Source organism: Carcharhinus amblyrhynchos, chromosome 7, assembly GCF_965287045.1.
Source record: "Carcharhinus amblyrhynchos chromosome 7, sCarAmb.v2.hapA, whole genome shotgun sequence".
NCBI classification, from domain to species: domain Eukaryota; kingdom Metazoa; phylum Chordata; class Chondrichthyes; order Carcharhiniformes; family Carcharhinidae; genus Carcharhinus; species Carcharhinus amblyrhynchos.
Window position 1 is genome coordinate 53,466,536 of NC_137330.1, and position 25,421 is coordinate 53,491,956.

Here is a 25,421-nt window from a genome sequence, read left to right on the forward strand (position 1 = left end):
CAAGCCAAAAAGATGTTTTGCCTATCAGACAAATGAGTATGTGAATTTCAGTGCCAGTGTGTTGTCAAGTATGTAGACCATTTATCCCATATGCCTGTTTGGCTGTCAGCAACAAGTACTGACTATACCCACTCAGCTTGCAAAACTCAAAGCGTGGGTTTCTGCGTGAGTTTCTTTTGGGTGTGCCAAGTTCCTCCCACATACCAAAGATGTGCAGGTTAGGTGCATTGATCATGCTAAATTGCCCCTTAGTATCCCAAAATATGTAGGTTTGGGGAATTAGTCATGCTAAATATGTGGGGTTGCGGGGATAGGGCCTGGATGGGATGCTCTGTTGAAGAGTCGATGAGACTTGATGGGCTGAATGGTTTCCTCCTGTGATATAGGGATCGTATTATTCCAACATTAGATGTGATTCCATGATTGGACAGTACTTGCTGAACAATCCTGATTGTGCTAAGAATTACACTGACAAATAATTGAAAATTATTAGTCAGGCTCTCAGTGTGGCTCATTTATGCATGTTGGCAGCTACACATGTTCCCACATCGGGCCCTGTCCTTTGTAGATCAAAGGAGCAAGTATGCACATTGTGCTTTTTCAACTAAATAAAAGCTTTGGTGATGACCATTGCTTAGTTCATTCCCCAGAGCAATGCTCGGACCAATCAGAGTCAACATACCTGGTTTGAATTTAAACAAAGCATAGCAGTTAACTGTCAGTTACTGGTGCATTCTCCAGGGCAGAGTCTCTGCCAGTTGGAGTACATTTGATAGATGAGGGCAATACTATCAATGTTGTGCATGTGGACTTTGGACTTTTATAATACCACATGATAGGCTTATTGGTAAGATTGAAGCTTATGGGGTGATGAGGCTGGAGCAGCGTGGATACAAAATTGCCTAAGTGATGGAATTAGAGAAATGTGTTTATGGCTGTTTTGTTTTTGACCTGACGGGAGGTACACTGTGGTCCAGGTCCTTTGCAGTTTTTGATATACAATAATGGGGGTAAACGCGTAAGTTTGAAATTTGTAGATGGTTTGGAAGGGGAATTATCGAGTAAAAACGATACAATAGTGCTCGCTCCTCATGCAGTATAAATTGCTGTTTTCTTTCCAGTTTTATATTCTTGCAAATTGTCCTGCTAAGTGTAATACTCAAGCTTCAACAGCATGTCTCTTTTTCAGTAGTTCTCACTTTCTGTACTACCAAACAACTACAAGCATAGTCCCCCATCCCTGAATCCATTCTACTAATAATTATCTTCTATACCCGTTGTAAAGCTTTCACATCTTTCATAAATTTTGGCATCCAAAATTGGGTGCAAAAATCCAACTAGAACTGAACTACCAATTTTCCAGAATATCCTGCCTTCTTCACTCACCTTTTTATAAGGGCCAAGGTCCCATGTGCTTTGTTAACCTATCATTCTACCTCCAAACATCTCCAAAGAAATACCTCCAGGTCCCTCTGTTACTTTAAAATTGAGCTCTTACTGTCTCTCATTCTTCTTTTCAAAAGATATCACATCAGACTTTTATGCATTGGATTTTTATCTGTCAGTCCATTCAACCAGTTGAAGTCTGTTGTATCTTTTTCATTTGTTTGTTACTCTTTCAAGTTTTTCAAGTCATTTAGAAAATTTCAAACTAATGCCTTTACCCCCATTATTGTATATCAAAAGCTACAAAGGACCTGGTCCACAATGTTAAAAAGTCCCTCTAGTTAAAATAAAACAGCCATGAACATATTTCTCTATTCTATCCCTTAGGCAATTTTGTATCCATGCTGCTCCTCCTCATTATGGCATGAGTTTCAATCTTACCGACAAGCCGATTATGTGGGACTTTATTTTACACCTTTTAAAAGTCCATGTACACAACATTAATAGCATTGCACTCATCTATCCTCTCTTAACTCATCAAAGAAGTCAATCATGTTAGTCAAACACGATATGCCCGTAACAAATCAATGCTGGCTTTCTACATGATGGCACAATGGTTAGCACTATTGTCTCACAGCACCAGGGACCCGGGTTCGATTCCTGGCCAGGGTTACTGTCTGTGTGAAGTCTGCACCTTTTCCCCATGTTGGCATGGGTTTCCTCCAGGGGTTTCATTTCCTCCCACAGTCCAAAAGACATGTTGGTGGTGCATTGGCCATCCTAAATTCTCCCTCGGTGTACCGAACAGGCATTGAAGTGTGGCGACTGGGGGATTTTCACAGTACCTTCATTGCAGTGTTAATGTAAGCCTACTTGTGACACTGAAATAAACTTCATTCATCTGCCACACTGAGGTCTGTTCCCACCATGCTAACTTTAGCCTAACCAACAGAAGACCATCATTTCAAAATTTCCCCTACATGTCCCTAATGCAGTGTGAACGCTGAAAGTCTCTTGCAGCACAGAGATAAACTATGCAAAAGTGCTCCCTATTTAGGAATCAGACATGACCACATCCTGTCATCATAGAATCCTTACAGTACAGAAGGAGGCCATTTGGCCCATCAAGGCTGCACTGACATCAATCCTACCCTATCCCCATAACGCCATGTATTTATCCTGCTAATCCCCCACGAACTTAGAGTCAATTTAGCATGGCCAATCAATCTAACCTGCACGTCTTTGGACTGTGTGAGGAAACCGGAGTACCCAGAGGAAATTCACGCATACGTGGGGAGAATGTGCACGCTCCATACAGGCAGTGACCCAAGCCGGGAATCAAACCTGTTTCCCTGGCACCTTGAGGCACAAGCCACAAGTTTTCAGAGCGCTGCTCCTTCATCAAGTGAGTGGGAATTCTGTTCACAAACGGGGCATATAAGCACCATATATTGTCTTTATGTGCCCTGTTTGTGAGCAGAACTCCCACTCACCTGAAGGAACAGTGCTCTGGAAGCTTGTGGCTTGCGCTACCAAATAAACCTGTTGGACTTTAACCTCGTTTTGTGAGACTTCTCACTGTGCCCACCCCAGTCCAATGCCAGCATCTCCACATTATGGGTGTAAGGCAACGATGCTGACCACTGTGCCATCATGCCATCTAAAAAGTGCTGCTGTATTGTATGAATGTTACCAAAGTCATAGCGGACCACAGGCTGCTGTTCTTTTTTGGGGGAGAGAGTGCTGATTTAACCTGAGGGTCGCCAGGTGAGGAGCAAGATTGAGAAGGCAGGGCCTTCATGAATAACCTCAGCAGGTATGGGAATTGAACCAATGCTGTTGATGCCTTTCTGCATCAAGAACCAGCTATCCAGCCCCAAACAGATGCTGCCACCACGCTGTCATGGAACTTGGCAGCTCCCTGTTGGGGAATTGAACCCCAGTTTCCCGTCTGACAGCTGGCAATACTAACCTTTATACTAATGAGGAAGTTGCTATAGACAGCATCTCTGGCACCTTGGGAAAAAATTAAAGAATAAGGGTCAGCCCTATCCAGAAACATGTGGGATTCCTCTGGGGAGCAGATGCTGAACCCCTCACAATGGCAGCACTTGCCCTGATGAGAGTACTGCTCTCTGGCCTGCTAACATGTCCGTATACCCAATTGATTGATTGTCATACACCTGTCTATCGACACTTTGAGCTCAATGGAAAGAAATATTGGACAGGGTGTTTACTGAGTAGCTGATCTGCCACGTCCAGTTTTCCAACCCCAGCATATTTAAAAATTTCCCCCAGTATAACCATATTATAGCTGGCTTTGTTTCACTGGTTAGCAGTTTTCACAGCATCATTCATCCTGTTAGCTCCCCTTGACAGAAATCTGTAGATTTGCAATGCAATTTTATTTCAAGTTTGTTGATTTGGCAGGGGTAGGGGTGAGAGGTGAAAAGAAAGAAGTAGAAATAACAGATTTCATGTGAGTTTTGTTATTAACAACAGTGCACATCAGATTCCACAATTGGCAACTTGCCAGGCACCTGGGACAGTTGTGATAAGCAATGCTTTCATGATCATGGTATGAAACTTATTGGCAAGACAAATCATTGTTTCCTTTTGCTGAGTTTAAAGAGATTCTACTATTTAATTACTGAAGCACTTCAAGGATTCAAGCACCTTTAGACCAGATCCTAATGATTACAGTTCTAAAGCAAGAGGGGGAAAGATAGCTTTTCCGGGAAAGGGCATTCTGCTTTAGATGGAAATTTGACAGCATCAGTATCCTTTTCAGAGGAGTCTCAAGATGCTGCACGTAGGGTGATTAATTGACTCAGTTAACCCACAAGGTCTACAGGCAGTTTTGGAGGCAGATGAATATCGCAGCCAGAGATTATCTTGCAGTCTATAAAGGACGTCATCCTTGAACTGATAATGTAATTTGATGCTTTGGTTCCTGTGGGCATTACTCATTTTGGCACAAAACTATTCTGCAGAGATTGATTGCTGGTGAAGACTGCATTTGCTACATTTCAGAAAACATATCTTAAAAGTTGCTTTTATGATCATATACCTCCAGCTTGCTCTATGATTTGATTCAACACCTAATATCTTCTTAGGAGGAGCTGCAGATGCACTGAAAGCAACTAGAGCCATTTTATTATTTTCATTTACTGTTATTCTTCATGTGGGAGCACTGTAATTAAACAGTTTGACAAATTCTGCTCCATGGCCTCACCTTAGAAATACTGCTGAAAGTTGAGGGCGTAGAGCTGACTGGTGGTGATCTAACCTGAGGGTCACCACACCTCAGGCGAGGGGCAAGATTGAGAAGCTGGGGTCTCGAGAATAACCTCAACTGGTACAGGAATTGAACCCACACTGTTGGCGTCGCTCCACGTCACGAGCCAGCCATCCAGCTAACTGAGCTAACCGGATCCTCGCCCTTAAGAATATTGATAATACTGCCCTAGATATGTAAACTGTAAATCACTGAAGAAACTACTGACATCCGAAAAGTAGAATTTATAGGTGTTAGATAATCAGTGTCATGGTAGAATTTGTATCCGACAAATTCCACGTCCACATGTTTAATGTGTTACTTTTCTGCCTGTGTCACAAAAAAACATGAAAAAGTATGGTACATTCAGTATTTGAACATTATCAATTGCAAGCTCTGCATCTTTATATTTAATTTGTTTTCCTGAGATTTTAATACAGCTTTACCCAAGTCTACATTTGTTTGATTTTTATATTACAGCTTTGTAGCTCCCCTCATTAGAACAAAATGTGTTGATTTTTGGTATGATCCCAAAACGTGGACCACTGCTGCTGTCAAATGTTTTCTCAATACAAGTTCAAAACAATGACCACAGTTCTGAAGAATGTAAAATGCCAGAGCAGGAAACATTTCAATCCTGCAAGACAAATCTGATCGCATTTTGGTGCCAAGTATTTTTGAAGTTGTAAATGCTGAACAATGCCCACTATTTAATTGTCTGAGCAGAAAACCAAGGTCATTCTGTTAAGTGAGCAGAATGTATAAAGTGCTATTGGGGTATTTCTTTTCCACCTCTGATTTTCTCTTTGCCACTGGCAGATGCAGCAATTTGGTTACTTACCTGCAGGTTATGGTAGCATTCAGTACCTTGCCAAACTGGTTTCCTTTCAGATGATAGTTTTTTGACAGAGTGCTTCAAGACTATGGAAGTTATCCCAGCTGAGGTAGCAGTATCCTGACTCGATGTCATATGCTTACCCCAGGAGATTCACTGGATAGTATTAGGAGTTGGGAGCCTGAGTCATTTCTCCCTTCTATACTTCAGAGAAGCAGAGCTTACTGGTTTGAGATTAACTAACTCAGTAAAGACTAAATCAAATCTGAGATATTCTGATCTGTGTGGATTAGTGCTGCATCAAGGCAGTATTTACATCCATCAACCGCCTTTTAAATTTTAGTTCATGGAATAAATGGAAAATCTTTGCCCCAACTGCTTAATAAGTGGTCCAGGAGTAAAGGGAACCAAATTCTACTCTGATGAGTTTGACTGATAAAAATGTGATCCATCTATTGTTCAGTGATTTTTTTTTTATCAGTCTGATTACTATTGAGTTATTGTCAGGAAAGTGAAATCCTAAAGAAAATATTTTTAAAATGGTAATAATACAGCACCTTTTGCATCCTCGTGCTCAACCAATGGATGGCATTTTGTAAGTCAATTTGCACACCAGGGTCCCAACAGCAGAGATGTTAACTGAGATCTCTATTTTGCTGATGTTGATGGATCAATGTTAGTTCCATACTCTGAAAAGGTGTTAGAGGATTTTTTTTTTAACACTGATCTAGAAAATGTCCAGGTCTAATCTGAAAGATGAAGGGAGAAAATGGAATAAAATTGGGTCCTACATAACAGCAAGTAAGTAAAAGAGGAGGGAGAAACACATTGATTAGGTTTTTTTTAAAAATAATTCTTTATTGTTTTCAATAAATGTTTATACTTACCACTTTTTATAGAAAGAGTTTAAATACTATGCTAGAAACAGTGCTAATTTTGAGAAGTAACGTAGAATGCCACATTGACTGAGGAGCTGAGATACGCAACACAAGTGTATTCTACTGCAGTAACAGTTGGAAGAATGCAATTGCAGCATGACTTGTTAGTGCAACTTGGTTCCCTCCATAAATGAGAAGATAGGATATGATGAAGAGTTGAAAGGAAATGTGCATCACATTGGAAAATCACTGGGCAACATCTCCCAACTGCTTAATAAGTGGTCCAGGAGTTAAGAGAACAAAATTCTACATTGGTGTGTTTGACTGATAACAATCTGATCTGGTTATTGCTCAGCGTTTTTTTTTCAGTCTGGTTACTATTGATTTATTGTCAGGCAAGTGAATCATAAGGAAAATATTTCAAAAGTGGTATTTATATAGCACCTTTTGCTATGCTATAGTAAAGCTAATATATTGTAACGATACACCTACATACACCCTGTTTGACCTTAAATGTACGTTTACTTAGAGGTATCCTTTGCTTTAATGGTGAAGTACAGGAACAAAGAAACAGCCTTGCACAGCTCTTTGCACAATCTTGGGATGGTCTAAAGCACCATCAAATGAAAAGTTAAGACTAAATTCCTATTTCCTGCTGTGACTCATACCTCAACTGGGCTGCAGAGAAACTTGGAGTAGGAGGGTAAAAATCCAGTCGTCGTGGTCCATGTAAACACCAATGACATAGGTAGAACAAGGATAGAGATTCTGCTGAAGGAGCAAGAGCACCTAAGGGCTAAATTAAAAAGCAGAACCAAAAATGTAATCATTTCCAGATTACTGTCTGAGCCATGAGCTAATTGGCACAGGTCAGTAAGATTAAAGGGGTAAATTCATGGCTCTTTAGGTTGGTGTGGGAGAAATGGATTTGAATTCATGGGACATTTAATCAGTACCTGGGAAGAAGGGAACTGTTACAATGGAATGATCTTCTCCTGAATCATGCTGGGATCAAAGTCCATACACATCGAGCAGATGCTTCCTTTTGCAGGGCAATCCAGGACAATAGGTTATAGTTTTAGGATAATTGGTAACAGATTTAAAACAGAGATGAGGAAAGATGTCTTCTCTCAAAGAGTCATGAATCTGTGGAATTCACTGCCCCAGAGTATGGTGGATGCCGGGACATTGAGTAAATTTGAGGAGATGGACATTTTTAGTTCGTAATGGGTTGAACGGTTATGGAAAATATGCAGGAGGGTGAAATTGAGGCTAAGATGGGATCAGCCATGATAGTATTGAATGGCGGAGCAGATGCCAAGGACTGAATTGCTTACTCCTTGTTGTGTTATGGTAACAGGAAATATGGTATCTCATCTGCATATAGCTAGGTCCCACAAATAAAAATGAAATGAATAACCAGATGTTGTTAATTGAGGAATAAATGTTGGCCAAGTCATTGGGGGGGGGGGCACTGTTCTCCTCTTTGAATAGTGTTGTGGAATCTTTTGCACCTATCTGAGAGGGCAAATGGTTTAAAGTCTTCTACTGCAGTAAAGTGTCAGCTTAGGTTATATACTTAAATCTTTGAAGTAGAGAATGAAACCATGACCTTTCAACTTGCAGTTGAGTATCACCACTAAGACATGACTGACACATGTTAAAATCCGATAAAACCAACTGTTCTCTGTAGATTTTATATTCCTGAGAGTTATATAAATTCCCCTTGGTAAATGAAGTACCTACATTAGAATTAACATTTAACCAGATGTATTTTGTCTTTATCTCACATGTGTCTGAAGGGTACAAGTTGAGGACTTCTACACATCGCCTTTTGGAATTATACCCCAAGGTGTCCACAATTTAATATAGTAATGTTCGGATTTAAGCTGTAATCTTAGCAAATGATGTTGACTTCTCTGTTTTTCAGGATTACAAAGATACATTGATAACAAACTATTATGTAAGTAATAGCATCCATTTCAAATCTTCTGTTGAGTATGTAAGTAGTGTTGTCGACTCCAAAATGTAGCTCGTAACAGTGCCAGCCTTGGTCACTACCTTTCCATCCTCGTAACTAGGATTGCAGTCCCATTGAAAATATTAGAGAAAAGAGGCTGAGAGTAAACTGCAGCCCTACAACCTTCCCAAACTTCCCATGCATCTCCAATTCTAACCTCCTTCATATCCCATTTTCATTGCTGAACTACTGGTGACCTTACCTTCAACAGTCAAGCAACAGCACACTGGAACAGTGACATTCTTAAACCTCTCAGCCTCTCAAAACTTTTGTGAAACTGCCCGTAAATCTCCTAAGGTAACTCAGCATCAAATTTTGTTTGATAATGTTTCTGTGAAGTGTCATGGGAAATTTTGCTACATTAAAATTTCTCTGTAAATACGTGTTCATCTTTTTGAAAGGCACAACACCCAAAAAGTTGTACTAGCTTCTCAATAGATGCAACCTTATTCAACAAGACAGCGCAGTGGCATAGTGGTTATAGAACATAGAACACTGCAGCACAAACAGGCCCTTCGGCCCACAAGTTGCGCCGATCACATCTGTACCTAACAAGCCATAGAACTATCTGTAACTTCCAATGCCATTAGATCCCATATACTCATCCAGAAGTCTTTTAAAAGACCCCAGCGTGTTTGTTTCTACTACCACCGATGGCAGCCGATTCCACTCACTCACCACCCTCTGAGTGAAAAACTTTCCCCTAACATCTCCTCTGTACTTGCTTCCCAGCACCTTAAACCTGTGTCCTCTCATAGCGACCATTTCAGCCCTGGGAAATAGCCTCCGAGAATCCACCCTATCTATTCCTCTCAACATTTTATAAACCTCTATCAGGTTGCCTCTCAACCTTCGTCTCTCCAGGGAGAAGAGACCTAGCTCCCTCAACCTATCTTCATAAGGCATGCCTCCCAATCCAGGCAACATCCTTGTAAATCTCCTCTGCACCCTCTTAATAGCTTCCACATCCTTCCTGTAGTGAGGCGACCAGGACTGAGCACAGTATTCCGTGGGGTCTGACAAGGGTCCTATAAAGTTGCAGCATTACCTCCCGACTCCTAAACTCAATCCCTTGATTAATGAAGGCCAGTACACCATATGCCTTCTTGACCACATCCTCCACCTGCGAGGTCGATTTGAGAGTCCTATGGACCCGGACCCCAAGATCCTTCTGCTCTTCAACCCAGCTAAGACTCCTACCCTTGATATTGTACTCCTGCATCCCATTGGTCCTGCCAAAATGGACCACTACACATTTATCTGCGTTGAAGTCCATCTGCCACTTCTCCGCCCAGTCTTGCATCCTATCTATGTCACGCTGCAACTTCTGACATTTCTCCAGACAATCCACAACACCACCAACCTTTGTATCGTCGGCGAACTTAGTAACTCATCCCTCCACTTCCTCATCCAGGTTATTTATGAAAATGACAAACAGCAAGGCTCCTAGAACAGATCCCTGGGGCACTCCACTGGTGACTGACCTCCATGCAGAAAAAGACCCATCCACAACCACTCTCTGCCTTCTGCAGGCAAGCCAGTTCTGGATCCACAAGGTCAAAGCCCCTTGGATCCCATGCCCTCTCAACTTCTCAAGAAGTCTTGCATTGCTGAAGTCCACGTAAACCACGTCCACCACTCCTCCTTCATCAATGTGTTCAGTCACATTTTCAAAGAGCTCAACTAGGCTCATAAGGCACGACCTGCCCTTGACAAAGTTGTGCTGACTACTCCTGATCATTCTAAACTTCTCTAAATGCTCATAAATCTTGTCCCTCAGAATCCTCTCCATCAACTTACCAACCACTGAGGTCAGACTCACCGGTCGGTAATTTCCCGGGCTATCCCTGTTCCCTTTCTTGAAAATAGAAACCACATCTGCAATCCTTTGGAACCTCTCCTGTCTCCATCGACGATGCAAAGATCATCGCCAGGGACTCTGCAATCACTTCCCTCACCTCCCACAGTACATCCCATCCGGTCCCGGCGACTTATCTATCTTGATAAAATTTAAAAGTTCCAACACATCCTCTTTCTTAATATCCACATACTCAATCTTTTCAGTCTGCCGCCAACCTGTAGCACAACCTCCCAGATCACTTTCCACTGTGAATACCGAGGCAAAGTACTCATTAAGCACCTCTGCCATTTCTTCCGGTTCCACACAGACTTTTCCCCCTTCACCTTTTATAGGTCCTATCCCTTCTTTTCTCATCCTTTTACTCTTCACATATTTGTAGAACACCTTGGGATTCTCCTAATTTTACCCACCAAGGCCTTCTCATGACCCCTTCTGGCTCTCCTAATTTCCTTTTTAAGCTCCTTTCTACAAGCCTTATACTCCTCTAGATCCTTAACATCTCTTAGCTCTCTGAACCTTTTTATATGCCTTTCTTTTCTTCCTGACCAGGTTCACCACAACCTTCGTGCACCATGGCTCCCGTGACCTACCAAAACCTCCTTGTCTCATCGAAACTTTGTTGTGCAGAGCTCCAGTCAAACGTTCCTTGAAAATCTGCCACCTTCCTTCAGTACTTCTCCCCAAGAACACCACCTTCCAGTTTACTCGTCCAATTGTCTGCCTGATGTTGTCATGTTTCCCCTTACTCCAGACAAACACCTTCCTAGCCTGCCTGATCCTATCTTTTCCAATGCTATCGTGTAGGAGATAGAATTATGATCTCCCATCCCCGAGATGCTCTCCCACCAAGAGATCCGCCACCTGTCCTGGTTCATTAGCCAGCACCAGGTCAAGTACACCCTCTCTCATAGGCTTATGCATGTGCTGTGTCAGGAAACCCTCCTGAACACACCTAACAAACTCCTCCCCATCCAAACCCCTTACCCTAGGGATATTCCAGTCGAAGTTTGGGAAATTAAAGTCTCCCATCACAACAACTCTGTTATTACTACATCTCTCTGGGTCTGTTTCCCTATCTGCACCTCAACTTCCCTGTCATTATTGGACGGCCTATAGAAAACACCCAGCAAAGTTATTGACCCTTTGCTGTTCCCATCTTCCACCCACAGAGACTCCATAGACAGTTCTTCCACGACATCCACCTTCTCTGCAGCCATGACACTGTCCCTGATCAACAGTGCCACTCCGCCACCTCTTTTGCCCCCCTCCCTGTCCTTCCTGAAGCATCTGAATCCCGGCACCTGAAGTACCCAGTCCTGTCCCTGAGACATCCAAGTCTCTGTAATGGCCACCACATCACATTCCCAAGCAGCAATCCACGCCCTAAGCTCATCTACTTTGTTCACTACACTCCTGGCGTTAAAATAGACACACCTCAGACCCTCGGTCTGGTCACTTCCCTTCTCCATTACCCGTCTAACCTCCCTCTCATACGGAGTACAGTCCTTCTCTACCTGGGAGCTAACCTCCTCGCTCTCAGTCACCTCATCTCTATTCCCTCCCCGCAACCTTTCTAGTTTAAAGTCCCCCCCAGTAGCCCTAGCCAATCTTCCCAAGAACAAAGATCAATTCCCGCCAAGATATTGGTCCCCCTGGGATTCAAGTGCCACCCGTCTTTACTGAACAGGGCACACCTGCCCCTAAAGAGGTTCCAATGATCCAGGAACCGGAATCCCTGCCCCCTGCTCCAGTCCCTCAGCCACGCATTCACCCTCCACCTCTTTCCATTCCTGCTCTCACTCTCCTGCGGCGCAGGCAGCAATCCTGAGATTACTATCTTCGCATTCCTTTTTCTCAGCTGTCTGCCTAATTCCCTATAATCCCTTCTCATGACCCCTTCCCTCTTCCTGCCTATGTCAGCGGTACCTATATGAACCACAACCTCCGGCTCCTCACCCTCCCCTTTCAGGATGTCTGGGACGCGTCCAGAGACATCCCGGATCCCAGCTCCAGGGAGACAAACCACCATCCGTGGCTCCCGTCTGCGTCCGCAAAAACGCCTGTCTGATCCCCTCACTATGGAGTCCCCTATTAATACTGCCTTGCTGCTCTTTTTCTTACTTTTTTGAAGTACTGGGTCAGGCTCAGCTCCAGAGACCTGGCCACCGCTTCCTCCCCCAGGTGAGCTGTCTCCCTCAGCAGTACTCAGACAGGAGTACTTATTTTGAAGGGGGACATCCACCGGCGTGCTCTCCATCACGTGAGCTTTCCCCTTCCTAACCGTTACCCACTTGCCTTCTTCCCGTTGCCCCGGTGTGACCACTTGTAGGTAGCTCCTGTCAATTACCTCTTCATTCTCTGTAATGACATGAGTCCAATTTGTGGTAAGGAAAAAGTCCCAAGTACCCAAGTCCCTTTGCAAACTACTTCCAGTTTCTGGAATAAAATTTTTAAAAAACTAGCAAAGTTAATTTTAAAAATCGCTTTAACTTACCTACAAGCTCTCCTCTTACAAATCACTGCCTCTCTTCAGTGCTCCCAAAGAACAATGAGCTGAAAACTGCTTTACAGCACCAGGGACCTGGGTTTGATTCCCTGCTTGGGTCACTGTCTGTGCAGTTTGCGCGTTCTCCCCCTGTCTGCGTGGGTTTCCTTTGGGTGCTCGGGTTTCCTCCCACTGGAAGATGTGCTGGTTAGGTGGATTAGCCATGCTAAATTCTCTCTGTATACCCGAACAGGTGCCAGATTGTGACGATTCGGGAATTTTCATAGTAACTTCATTGCAGTGTTAATGTAAGCCTACTCGTGACTAATAAATAAACTTTAATTTTATTTTACTTGTTTTCAAGGTTTTCTGCTTTTGTTTCATCTGGCCATCTTTCATCCAACTAAAATTAGCTAATTTCCAATTTAGCAACTTTCATCAATTCCTTTGTTTATTTTTAACATGAATTTCATTGGTTGTTATTTCCCAAGCATTCCGCCGCTATCTGCAGGTTACTCACTTGTCCTCCTCCAGCTTTCAAGAACCCATTTTTCATTTTGATCATAGTAATTTCTTTCGATCTACCTTGTGGTAATTAAAGTTTCCCATTATGGTAATGCCGATATCACGGCAAGCCTCTATAAATTGTATTCATCTATTGTGTCCTCATCTTCAATTCTTCCCCATTTTCACTAGTTCCCTCTCTCTACTGTAATAAATCCCAGCAATTGTTAATAGGGTTAGATGAAGTAGTCTTGTGTTGCCACTAAACTAGCACACACCACTTGGGCCAAATAGCCTGCTCCTGAATTATGTGTAACATTCTATGACTATTTTTGATTTCCATAGTAGAAGGCATCCACGCACTTTTGTTTTCAGTCATGCAAATTAAAATCTAACCTTTTATAGTAAAAGTTGTAAAACTAACTTTTTCTTTTGTTTTGAAGATATGGCCAGCTGTACAAATGCTAAATTTCTACTTTGTACCACTAGTTTACAGGTAAACAAAAAGTTAATTGTTTCCAGAGTTATAATCATCCAAAGCATTGCAAGTTAACAACAAGGTAACAAGAAGTGACAATGTTAATTTTCTAGTCTGAGCTCCTGGTGTAAGGGATGTCTGCCTTTGAAGCTGGCTGATTGTCAGACAGGATTTTCAGTGTGCTGCTGTAGGTTTTAACATCCTGCAACACATTAAATGGGAATTAACCTGTGTAATAAGAGGTTGATAGTGACATAGTGGTAAGGTCACTGAGCAGTCCTTACGAGGTCTAACCTACAGGTGACTTCAGATCCACAGTTAACTCTTAACTCCCCTCAAAGAGCATTTAGGGATGGGCAACAATTCCTGGCATTGTCAGGCAAGTGCAAATGTAGAACTGTCCATCTCTGGAGCAGCCTTCCTTGCTTGGCATCGATCTTTTGGTCCACCCCTCCTTTGCCCCTAGTAACAGAGAAGTATTTCCCTCTGGATGTCCAATTGTAAACTGTGCCAGCTAAAAATGTTGGTGGTATCAAAGCCTGCATCATAAACACAGCTTTAAATGTTGGCATTATGTTCTGTTATCCTGAAGGTCAAGTGTTTACATTATGAACTGGAAAAAGTAGTATGCTCAACAATTTACTTCAGCAGAAATTGTTCTTGTTCCCTAACTATACTATCTCCAAAGGTCTTGTATCTGTTTAGTGGGGTCATGTTTGGATCTGGTAGAACTGATTGTGTGAAGTGATTAATTAAAATGAGGCCTTATTGATGAATTATCTAATAAAATTAATCTAACATTCTGATTCACACCCTTTAGTTGGCAGAAATATAGAAACTAAGCAGAAGTAGGCCATTTGAGCCTTCTCCACCATTCAATATGATCTTCTGTTTTAATGCCATTCTCCTGCTTTCTCCCCTATTCCTTGATGACATCAAAATCTAAAAACAAATCTACCTCTTTTTCTTGAATTCATGTGACTTGGCCTCCACAGCATTCTGTTATAGAGAATTCCACAGGTTCACGACCCTTTGAAGAAATATTTTCTCATTTTGGTGCTAAAGGGTCTACCTCATACCTTGAGACTGTGTCCCCTTGTTTTAGACTTCCTGCATCTAGTCTGTCCAGCCTTGTTAGAATTCTGTACATTTCAAGCAGTGTACAGTTCAGAGGTTCCAATTCTTCTAAGCTACAAGAAAAGAATTCATAAAGTATTCAAAGTGTAATGTGAAAGTATTTCACTAATTTTAATACATCTGAAAGTAACCATAGATGGAATGAAAGTTGGGTTGGGAAGAATATAACTTGTGGATTAGCTTAATAACATGTTCTTTATGTATGCAAGATTAATTGATTTACCGTGGAATTGTTGTTCATGTGCTGCTACTTACTGGCAGATGCTTTCAAGTCTTATTTTTTCTTCATTTCACCTCTGATCCCACACTAGGTTTGTGGGTAAACAGTGACATTCCATTTCTTCACTGGTCCAACCATGGACCAGCCACTGGGAAATGTGCAAGAACAACCTAGAAATAGTGCTTGTGAAAGGTGGCATCACACAACACACAGCAAATGAAAAGCTCATTGGCAAAAGAAATTAAGCCTTTATCTTATGTTGCTGCATGCTGGTGCTATGAGCTCTCTCCACTGCTTGGCGTATCCGACAAGTCTAAAATATTTAATATGTGTACAGTTCTAAGTGAACGACACACAAAGAAACCGCTCCTCCTCCACTGCCATAGAAGGAAATAGTTGCTTTTACATTATAAATTTCCCAGAATTTGCAGTAAGCAAGCAGTGCCAGCAGTTCATCACACTTACACTGGCCGCAGATTTTCCAGGGGTTTTTGCATTGGATTTTGTGATTAGGAATCATAAAGAGTGTAGCACCCTCTACAGGGAACTGGGACCTGAGTGAACAGAGCTGGAAACTGTGACTGTCTCCTTAACCAGTCCAATTGAAGAGATGTTAACAGGACACAGAGTCTGGGGAATCTTCATTTAAATTAAGTTAGAATATTTAATTAATTACCAAATCATGGAAGAATGTGAAATCAAAAGAGACAAGAAAAGGGGGTTCAGAGAGATCAAAGAGGCAAAGAAAGGTTTAAAGAAAACTTAATTTGTCTAATTAAAATGAGAAAACGTTTCTCCGTTCTTCCAAGTTAATTTTCAATGCTCAGAGAGATTGTTTGGTAGTAATTAGCACTTATTTTGTTGTTAAACACTTCAACTGGATTGGAGCAGCCCTAATTTTTCCGCCTTGTTTTAGTGGATATCTAGTAAGTATCGTAACTCCATGCCTTTCCATGTGTTTCAGTAAAAGTGCTTTGACAAGGTGAAGCTTCTAAAGGAATGGGGTAACTCAGACAGCAAATTACTGATTTCTGCATTTAATTGCACATATGCCTTAGCATTATTTTCCCATATTGTGCTCATATGCATCAGAATAGCCACTGCCATCCAGCAAATTACTATTAACTTGGAAGAACGGAGTAGCGTTTTCTCATTTTAATTAGACAAATTAAGTTTTTTTAAAACCTTTCTTTGCCTCTTTGATCTCTCTGAACCCCTTTTGCTTGTTTCTTTCGATTTCACATTCTTCCATAATTTCACTACAAATTATTTTCCCAGGCACCTCTTACTTGCCTGATTTTTCAACATAAAAGAAAACTATATTAAAAATTAAAATTCATTTGCCCTGGCAAATTGTTAAAAATTATTTGTCGCTCACAATTTTTTTTTGTTTCACCACAGATTGCCCCTTATTCAGGTTGTTGCATTGATGTGGAATACCTACCTCTCGTGGATGGCAAACAAAATCTAAAAGTTATCTGAGTAATTATTGTGTTTCTGTTCCATGGCAAAAGACAGATGGCTTTGTTGAACTACTTGACATGATCTTTCTATTTACTAAAATGCTAATATTTGTAATGTAGTGCTGTTACAATTATTCTGAGGTAACGTTGGGAGACTTACTTTGCTCTGCCATCCAGCTTTGTCTACATTATATGCCACCAATGTCCAAGGCTGAAATAGCAATTCCTCTCCCTCACCTCGGACATGAAAAGACCAATATATTAAGTGAATGTGGCAGTTAACACTTGCCAGGGGAAAAAAAAACTGGAAGACCTGAACTTGAAAAACTTCAGCAAATTCCTTTTACTGACAAACATCACTACAGTGCTGAATGTGCACAAAATAATTCTGTGAAACTAAGTCTCAGCTCAGTTTACATATATCTGCCTTTTGAGATGAAGTACACATTTTTAGATGCGTAAGTTTTCGACCATTTTGAAACAGTAATGTAGGAATTCACTGTCAGCCATTATTTTATGTGATATAGTCAGTATATGTGACTCCTTCCTTGCCTTGATTTATGAATAATAACTAGTTTCAGATTAAAATTTACTGATTGCCAAGGGGTGTAGGTTTGTACCAGTGATTAACTTATTATAGATGCTAATTCACTGAACATTTTGGAAAGAGGGGAAATTATATGAAACTAATAAACATGTTTTGAAGTTAACCTGCTCAGGTGCTGGGTACAAAGCTATAAATAATAGCAAGGGAGGAATAAAGTCCACTGGATAGGTATATTAAAATAATCTTAGCCTCTGATAAAATTGAGAATAGGCATCAATAGTGTATTTTTTCTTTGGAGAAATATTTGGTTTAACCAATTATACTGAACAGCTGTTGCAAATTGTAAATTCTGTACTCTTCATTTCCTTAATTTTACTTAAACATCCCACACTTAAGCCATATTTAACAGCAATTCTTATTGTAGACCCTTCCATGCAGTGGAGTAACTGCCTTGATAGTATGAACACCACAGCTTGCCTAGAGTCATGCTGTTAGACCCATGTTCTAATGCATCGATGAAATTCCTGTACATTTATAAAGCTTACGTGGCTCTAACAGCATGGCTCAAGCCAGTTATGACATAGAGCCGCGTAAGCTATAACAGTGTTTGAGCCATGTAAGCTATATGTCATAATGTACAGGAACTTCATTGATGTGTTCGGATATTCAACTCTGCAATTAATTACACAGTAAACACTCATATCGCTCAGTTAGAAATTATGCCAGTTTTGTAACTTGATTCAACTACTGTACTAAATTTTATTGACGTATGGCAAATGTTACAGGCTAATTTTGGGCATTCCTGAAAATAGAATTCATTGGTGTTTTACTTCTAATACTTTGATCCCTTTGGATTAACTGATTTAGCAGTTCAGAATTCTAGATCCTTATTAAATCAATCAAAACCTTTTAAGTTGGAAAGTGTTGTAAAACTTTTATACCTAATGCAAAGTATTAATCTATTTTTATTATTGTACATGAAGTACACATTTTAGTTTATTGTGGCTTGGTAGCACAGAACCTGAAAATTGCTGCAAAGAGAGACATGTTGTCAAACATTTTTTGTCTTGCACTCAGGAAAATTGCAAGAATGCTAAATTTCAATCACAACAAATTATACTGGAAGAGAAAAGTCAGTTTTTTCATGAAGAGTGCAGTGGGGAACTTTAGGCTCTCAAAGGCTCTGGGTATGTTACCTCTAGCAAATTAAATGAGCCATTTATATTACAAGCTGATTATCTTAAATTAGTTGTTAGTATAGTATTTGGACAACACTCGCTGAACAATCATGGCATGACATCTAATAGTAGACATTTTGTCATGGGTTTTCCATGTGCAGGCTCATTCACCACAGTTACTCTACTTATTTCTAACAGCCGATGGAACATTTTGTTTGATTCTTTAAGCCAACTTTTTGGACAATGGCCTACATACCTGACATTGCACTGGCACCGAAATTCATTCACGATATTGCTCAATTGTATGGTAGGCAGAATATCTTTGTGGATTGATAGCCGCACTCTACTTGGAGGAAATACCACTTGCATCTTGAAGGTAAGCCTGTGATAGACAAAAACAGATAATAAATTCACAGATTTCTCAGCTAGCATTGTCACAGATGTTAGACTGCTCCATCTCAAAATTGAATTTGCTATATTGCATTGGCATGATTTATGAATTGCCAGAAAGCTTGGAAAGCCTGCTGCTTTCTCCATGGCAACACCTCGTTGAATCAGTGACAAGTTGCCTTTTCTTCTGCAGCTTAAATTGTAATCGTTTGACATTTGGCATTCTTGAGTTTGTCCAGATGAGTGCAAGATGAAAATCTTGGCCAAAATGTTCCTCTACTCAGCAATTTTAGTTTTCTTTGTAAATTATCATATTGATGCAACTGGATAATTAACTTACAGTGAAGATAAAAGTTGAACATCAGAAAACATGGAATAAATAAGAATTATCAAAAATGCACAATGTATCAACAGAGAACAAGAATGAGAGTTTTAATGCTTGAGGATGGGGAAGTATTTACAATAACTTCTATGAGGTGTGCTTGAAAAGAAGTAGAGTGCACAGAAGTGTTTTACAGAAGAGGTTGGGGGCAGAAAAAGATAGTCTTAGATGAGAATCATAGAGTGAGACAGTACAGATGGAGGTTATTTGACCTCAGCTGCCCATTAGTTTCATTTCCTTGCTTTTTCTTCTTTTGTGTTTGTACAATTTCCTTTTTGAATGTTCTTACTGAATCTGTTTCCATCACCATTTCAAGCATCATTTCTATCTTGGACAGGTTCATGGATGATAGGGATATGGTCCAAGTGCGGGTCAATGGGACTTGGCAAAAAATGGTTCGGCACAGACAAGAAGGGCCAAAAGGCCTGTTTCTGAGCTGTAATTTTCTATGGTTTCAATGCATTCCACACTATAACTTATACAAAACAAATATTTTTCTTTATATTGCCTCTGGTTACTGACCCTTTCACCATGGGAAATGTTGGAAAGTAGGGATTGGGAGATGGGAGCAAACAGGTGGGACTAATTCCAGGGCTCAATTGGGAGGAGGGCTAGGATAAGATTGGGAAAGGGAAGATGGAATTACAGAAATTAACTTTCACAAATGCTCACAATTCACGGTGAAGCCCTGTTAAACCCTGAAGTTGCATTGTTTGTCTGTTTTAAATGTAATTTAATGTAAATTTAAATGTATGATGTAATTTGCCTTAGGGATCACAATTTATCAAAAATTTGAGGTTTAGCACTAAATTATAGAATCAATTTGGCAGTTTGCCACCACTTGACCACATATGCTTGGCCACATTGATTGTATAATGGATGTGGTGAGTCTTTGCACCACAAATGTGAACAAAATGCATCAAGAAAAAATATAGCTTTGTTTTCCAAAAATGCCATATTCAAATATTATCTTAATATGCTTTTGAATGCATTTTCAGTACTTTCATGAGATCTGGGTCTGTTTGTTTTCAACCTAATTTGTATGTCTGACTACATCATTGATTCTTTTACTTATCAGATCTTTATTTTATGTAAGGATGTCCTTTTTTTGTGATCTGCTGCACTCTTTGTCCTTTTCTAAAGCTATTGCATCTGATTCAAAACTCATCTACTTGTACAGAATTAAACTTGGGCCCTTCCATTCATTTAGATCAGTTCACTGTTCCACAGATGACTGTGCTTTCCTGAATCTTGCTCAGTTGTCCATTTTTCCAGAATGAGTTCCAGGCAGTGCATGTTGGCAAACTGACCATGCAGTGTATTATTGATCTTCAGAAACACCCAGCCAAACTCAGTAAATGTGATCTTAAACAGGAACCCTGAATGATATTTTTTTTCTGTTCGAGGCCTTTCATCTTGCCTGCTGTCAGTTTGAAATTGACCAACCTGCTATAGATCTGAGACCAAAATTGGGACTATTTACTGAACATTTCATTATCAAAACAAAATATTACACTTTGGACAGCAATAAGATGCATGTTTAAATGGTTTTATCTTAAATAGTTTAAATGATCTGTTTTTAATTTGAAATGTATATTTAGCCTTGTGATGTTCAGAGAATTGTGGGAGCGGTTATTTAGTTACAAATTAACTTGCTATTGTAAAATAAAAATATTAGCTTTATAGTTTTAAAAAAAAATGTTGAATCATTAATTTAAAAAACCCAATGATGGTATTTGAACTTTGAAACAAATGTATCCCACTTTTTAAATATTGCACTGAGTTTTGAATTTAAAGTAATCTATTCCAATTGAGAAATGATACATCTTCCATGTAACAATTCTCTACAAATGGGTGGCAATGGTGACTTCTTAAAAATTATTTTTAGAAGACTGGTCAAGCTATATACAAAATCAGCACTGTAATTGTTTGTAATTTTCATTTTGAACAAATTTGTGGAAAAAGTCTTAACTAAAATTACTGCATTCATCTGCTTTGACAAAAATATATAATTTGGGGATTTGATTTTGAATTTGAGCAATTTCTTTTGCTTCAGCAGTAGTAAAACTTTTGCAGCCATTTATTTTATTACATACACTGCCTATGTGCCTTTCAAGCGTTATGTAGGCAACAGTCTATCTATGATGTTGGAGTGTATAAAGTAAGCTGCAATTATGTAAATTTCCCAAAAAAATGATGGCATCAAATGAAAGTGCAGAACAATTTATTTGCACAACTTAACAAAAGCAATCTCATTTTTACATTACAAAAGCAGAAGCAGCAAACTTTAGATAGCTACGCAATCCTACAACCAATTGATCAAATCTGAGCTCTGCAGTCCTGTTACATCCAGTCATGGTGGTAGACAGTTGGGATGGCACTGTGGTTAACACTGCTGCCTCACAGTACCAGAGCCCTGGGTTTAATTCCAACCTCAGGTGACTGTTTGTTTATATGAAGTTTGCACATTTTTCCTGTGTGTGCGTGAGTTTCCTCCGGGTGCTCCAGTTTCCTCCCACAGTCCAAAGATGTGCAAGGTAGGTTGATTGGCAATCTTGAATTGCCCTTAGTGTCAGGGGGACTAGCAGGGTAAATATGTGGGTTTACAGGGAAAGGGCCTGGGTGGGATTGTTGACAGTGCTGACTCAATGGGCCAAATGGCCTCCTTCTGCACTGTAGGGACTCTCTGATTCTATTCTATGAACTCACTAAAGGTTGGAAGTTATGCAAGTATCCCCATTCTGAATCTGGGGTCGACCGGCCATCTGTGCAGCTATCTTCAGTCAGCAGTGCTAGATGGGTGATCCATCTTGGACTCTTCTTGATGTCTTAGTACCCCAGATCCCAGTCTTCAACTCATTCAATTCACTCCACATGATAAAAAATGATTGAAGGCACTAGACAACTATGGGCCCTGACAACATTCTATCAATAATATTGAAGATTGTGTTTTAGCGCGAGTCACATCTCTAGCCAAATTCTTCCAATGCAGTTACAAAACTGGGGGGAGAAAAGAGGAAAATTGTCCATGTGTGTCCTGTACACACAAGCAGGATGAATTCAATCTGGTCAATCACCTCCCATCAGGCTACTTTCAAACATTAGCAAAGATGATTGTGGTTGTTGGAGGTTAATCATCAAAGCTCTGGGTCATCGCTGTATGAGTTCCACACAATAGTGACCTAGACCCAACCATCTCAACTGCTTCATCAATAGACTTTCATCCTTCAAAAAGTCAGTAGTGGGGGTGTTCGCTAATGATTGCACAATGTTGCGCACTATTTGTGACTTCTGATATATTGATGCAATCTATGTGCAGGTGCAGCAAGCCTGGGTAATACCCAGGCTTGGACTGACAAGTGGCAGGTAGCATTTGCAGCACACAAGTGCCAGGCAATTACCATCTCAACAACCATCATTCATAATCATTCAATGACATTACCATCATTGAATCCCCCACTATCAACATGTTATCATTGACCAGAAATTGAATTGGATCAACCATATAAATACAATGGCTACAAGAGCAGATCAGTGGTTGAGAATTAAATGGCAATTAAGTTCCAAAGCCTGTCCACCTTCTACAATAAGAAGTCTGACAACACCAGGTTTTAGTCCAACCGATTTATTTGATAATAGACTCACAAGCTTTCAGGGTTAGTCCCTTCGTCAGGTGAATGGAGAGTTCTGGCCTCAGACAGAGCATATAAAGCACAGACAGTTTAGAGATTACTGATTAGAATGCGAATCCTTACACCTAACCTGCTGTTCAAGACCTGAAGTGGCTGACAATGTGAGTGGAAGGAGCACTGATCACAGGTTACAGAGATGTGTATTGTCTCCAGACAGTACAGTAAGTGAGGTTTTGCAAACCCAGGCAAGTCACGGGGGTTACAGATAGTGCGACATGAACCCAAGATCCCTGTTGAGACCGTCCTCGTGTGTGGAACTTGGCTATCAGTCTCTGCTCAGCGACTCTGTGCTGTCGTGTGTCGTGAAGGCCGCCTTGGAGAATGCTTACCCGAAGGTCAGAGGCTGAATGCCTGTGACCACTGAAGTGTTCGCCAACAGGAAGGGAACTGTCTTGCCTGGTGATTGTCGAGCGATGTTCATTCATCCGTTGTCGTAGCGTCTGCATGGTCTCCCCAATGTACCATGCTTCAGGACATCCTTTCTTGCAACGTATCAGGTAGACAATGTTGGCCGAGTTGCAAGAGTATTTACCGTGTACCTGGTGGATGGTATTCTCACGTGTGATGATGGTATCCATGTCGATGATCTGGCATGTCTTGCAGAGGGTGCTGTGGCAGGGTTGTGTGGCATTGTGTTCACTGTTCTCCTGAAGGCTGGGTAGTTTGCTGCGAACAGTGGTGTGTTTGAGGTTGTGTGGTTGTCTGAAGGCAAGAAGTGGGGGTGTGAGGATGGCCCTGGTGAGATGTTCGTCTTCATCAATGATATGTTGAAGACTCTGGAGAAGATGTCGTAGCTTCTCCGCTCCGGGGAAGTACTGGTCGACGAAGGGTTAGGTGTAAGGATTTGCATTCTAATCAGTAATCTCTAAACTGTCTGTGCTTTATATGCTCTGTCTGAGGCCAGAACTCTCCATTCATGGTGTTGTCAGACTTTTTACTGTGTTTATGCCAGTCCAACACCAGCATACCCACATCACACCTTCTACAAGTCAGGAGTGTGATGGGATACTTTCTACTTGGCTGGATGAGTGTAACACTCCCAAAGCTGGATACTTGATTAATTGGCATCCCATCCTCCTTCAACATTCACTCTGTCCATCACTGATGAATAGTGGCAGCAATGTGTACATCTACAAAATACAGTGCAGCAACTCACCAAGACTCCTTCCGAATTTGACACCCCTACCATTTAGGACAAGGGCTGCAGATAAATGCGAGGACCACCATCTGCAAGTTTTCCTCCCAAGTTGCATTCTAACTTGCAACTATATCATCATTCCTTCATAGGTGCTCGGTCAAATTCTTGAACTCCCTAGCAGCACTTTGGGTGTTCCTGAAGCACTTCAAGAAGGGAGCTCACCTCTACGTTCTGAAGGGCAATTAGGCATAGGTAACAAATGCTGGTCTAGCCATTGATGCTCATATCTTATGAATGAATAGAAATGTGCAACCTCTGCAATGCCCTTGATTCCGATTTAAATAAAATTACCATTTAAAATACCCCAGTATAAATTTTGCCGCAAACATGGTATTTGCATGAAAATTATGCAGCGAGCTCCTCTGCAAAAAATTTGTGTTGCCCAACTTAAATACAAGTGTTTTTGCAAAATTGAAGTCCTAAATGAGGGTCATCACCACTGAAATTGTTTCTAGTTAGTACTTCTTGCTTGTGTCAATGAAGAGTAGGAACCCTGGGTGACTCTGCATCTTCCAACCCAATTAAATTAGACCACCATGTTGGATTGTAACTGTAAACTCAATGTTAACCAACTGAGTTGATGATCTTCCTGGTCTGTATGATGATTTCCTTTAGAGCTTAATATAAGCAGATCAATATGAATAATATAAATGTTTAACTTGCATGGAAAGTAATAAATGTGACTTTTTGGTTTGCAGACTACAATTATAAATTAGAGCTATGAATAATGAAGGGATGGAAATGAGGAATGTAATTAAATGAGAACCTCAAAATTCCATGCAGTGCAGTGCATGGGATAAGGAATTTGAGGCTTAACCACTTCTTGGATGCCCAGATAGCTGAATCGGTACAGCATAATACATTCAGAGAAACTTTAAATTCTTCCATGATCTCGCCCCTTCCCCAATCTCCTTCACTATGCTACTGTTTCCCCTATATAAAACACATGTTTCTTCTTGCATATTCTGCTGAGTTATGAGCTATCCCTAAGCAGTCCAAAAATTTTTAATATAAGCGTCCTGATGATGGGTGAGCTGCATTAATTCTAGTTGACGTGTGTGCTTCATTCCATATGTGTTTTATTATTGGAGGATCTGAAGGGGATCATAGGACAAACTGAAGCAGTCATAGCCAATGTCTCAGCATTTCTCCAATCTTTTGTAGTAATTTCCAAAAATAGAATGTTGTGGAAAAATCATCATGCGTTCCTCATGGATAATGTGCCTTTACATACATTATGTTTCTGTGGTCAGACACTACCTGAACACAAATGGACCCCTTTTGTCATACCAGTTGGATTGATGTGAGGAGATTTATAGCCACTTAGTTTCCACCCACTGCACCTGCCACTTGAAGAGTGTTCAATAATTTCATACCTCCTTTCCACAGAGAAAGCTACGAGTGTGTTGACCCTTACAAATAAATTGCTGAAATAACTTAAGTGCTTGATGCATCTCTCAAGTACAGACTGGTTGATCTAGCAACTATTC

General features: G+C 40.7%; 1 protein-coding gene across 7 annotated transcripts in view; it reads left to right on the top strand.

The window, feature by feature from the left end:
• Positions 1-20,911, top strand: part of mpv17 (mitochondrial inner membrane protein MPV17) — a 57,562-nt gene extending 36,651 nt beyond the window's left edge. For 5 of the 7 annotated variants that reach the window (XM_080192316.1, XM_080192318.1, XM_080192317.1 and 2 more), the window contains 3 exons: positions 8,307-8,339; positions 13,690-13,742; positions 16,483-20,911. In XM_080192316.1, coding sequence (XP_080048442.1) covers positions 8,307-8,339; positions 13,690-13,742; positions 16,483-16,552 — 156 coding nt within the window. In that variant the 3' untranslated portion in view covers positions 16,553-20,911. The remainder of the gene's footprint in view (positions 1-8,306; positions 8,340-13,689; positions 13,743-16,482) is intronic. The other 2 variants (XM_080192319.1, XM_080192321.1) reach the window with 2 other exon arrangements.
• Positions 20,912-25,421: the final 4,510 nt, after the last annotated feature.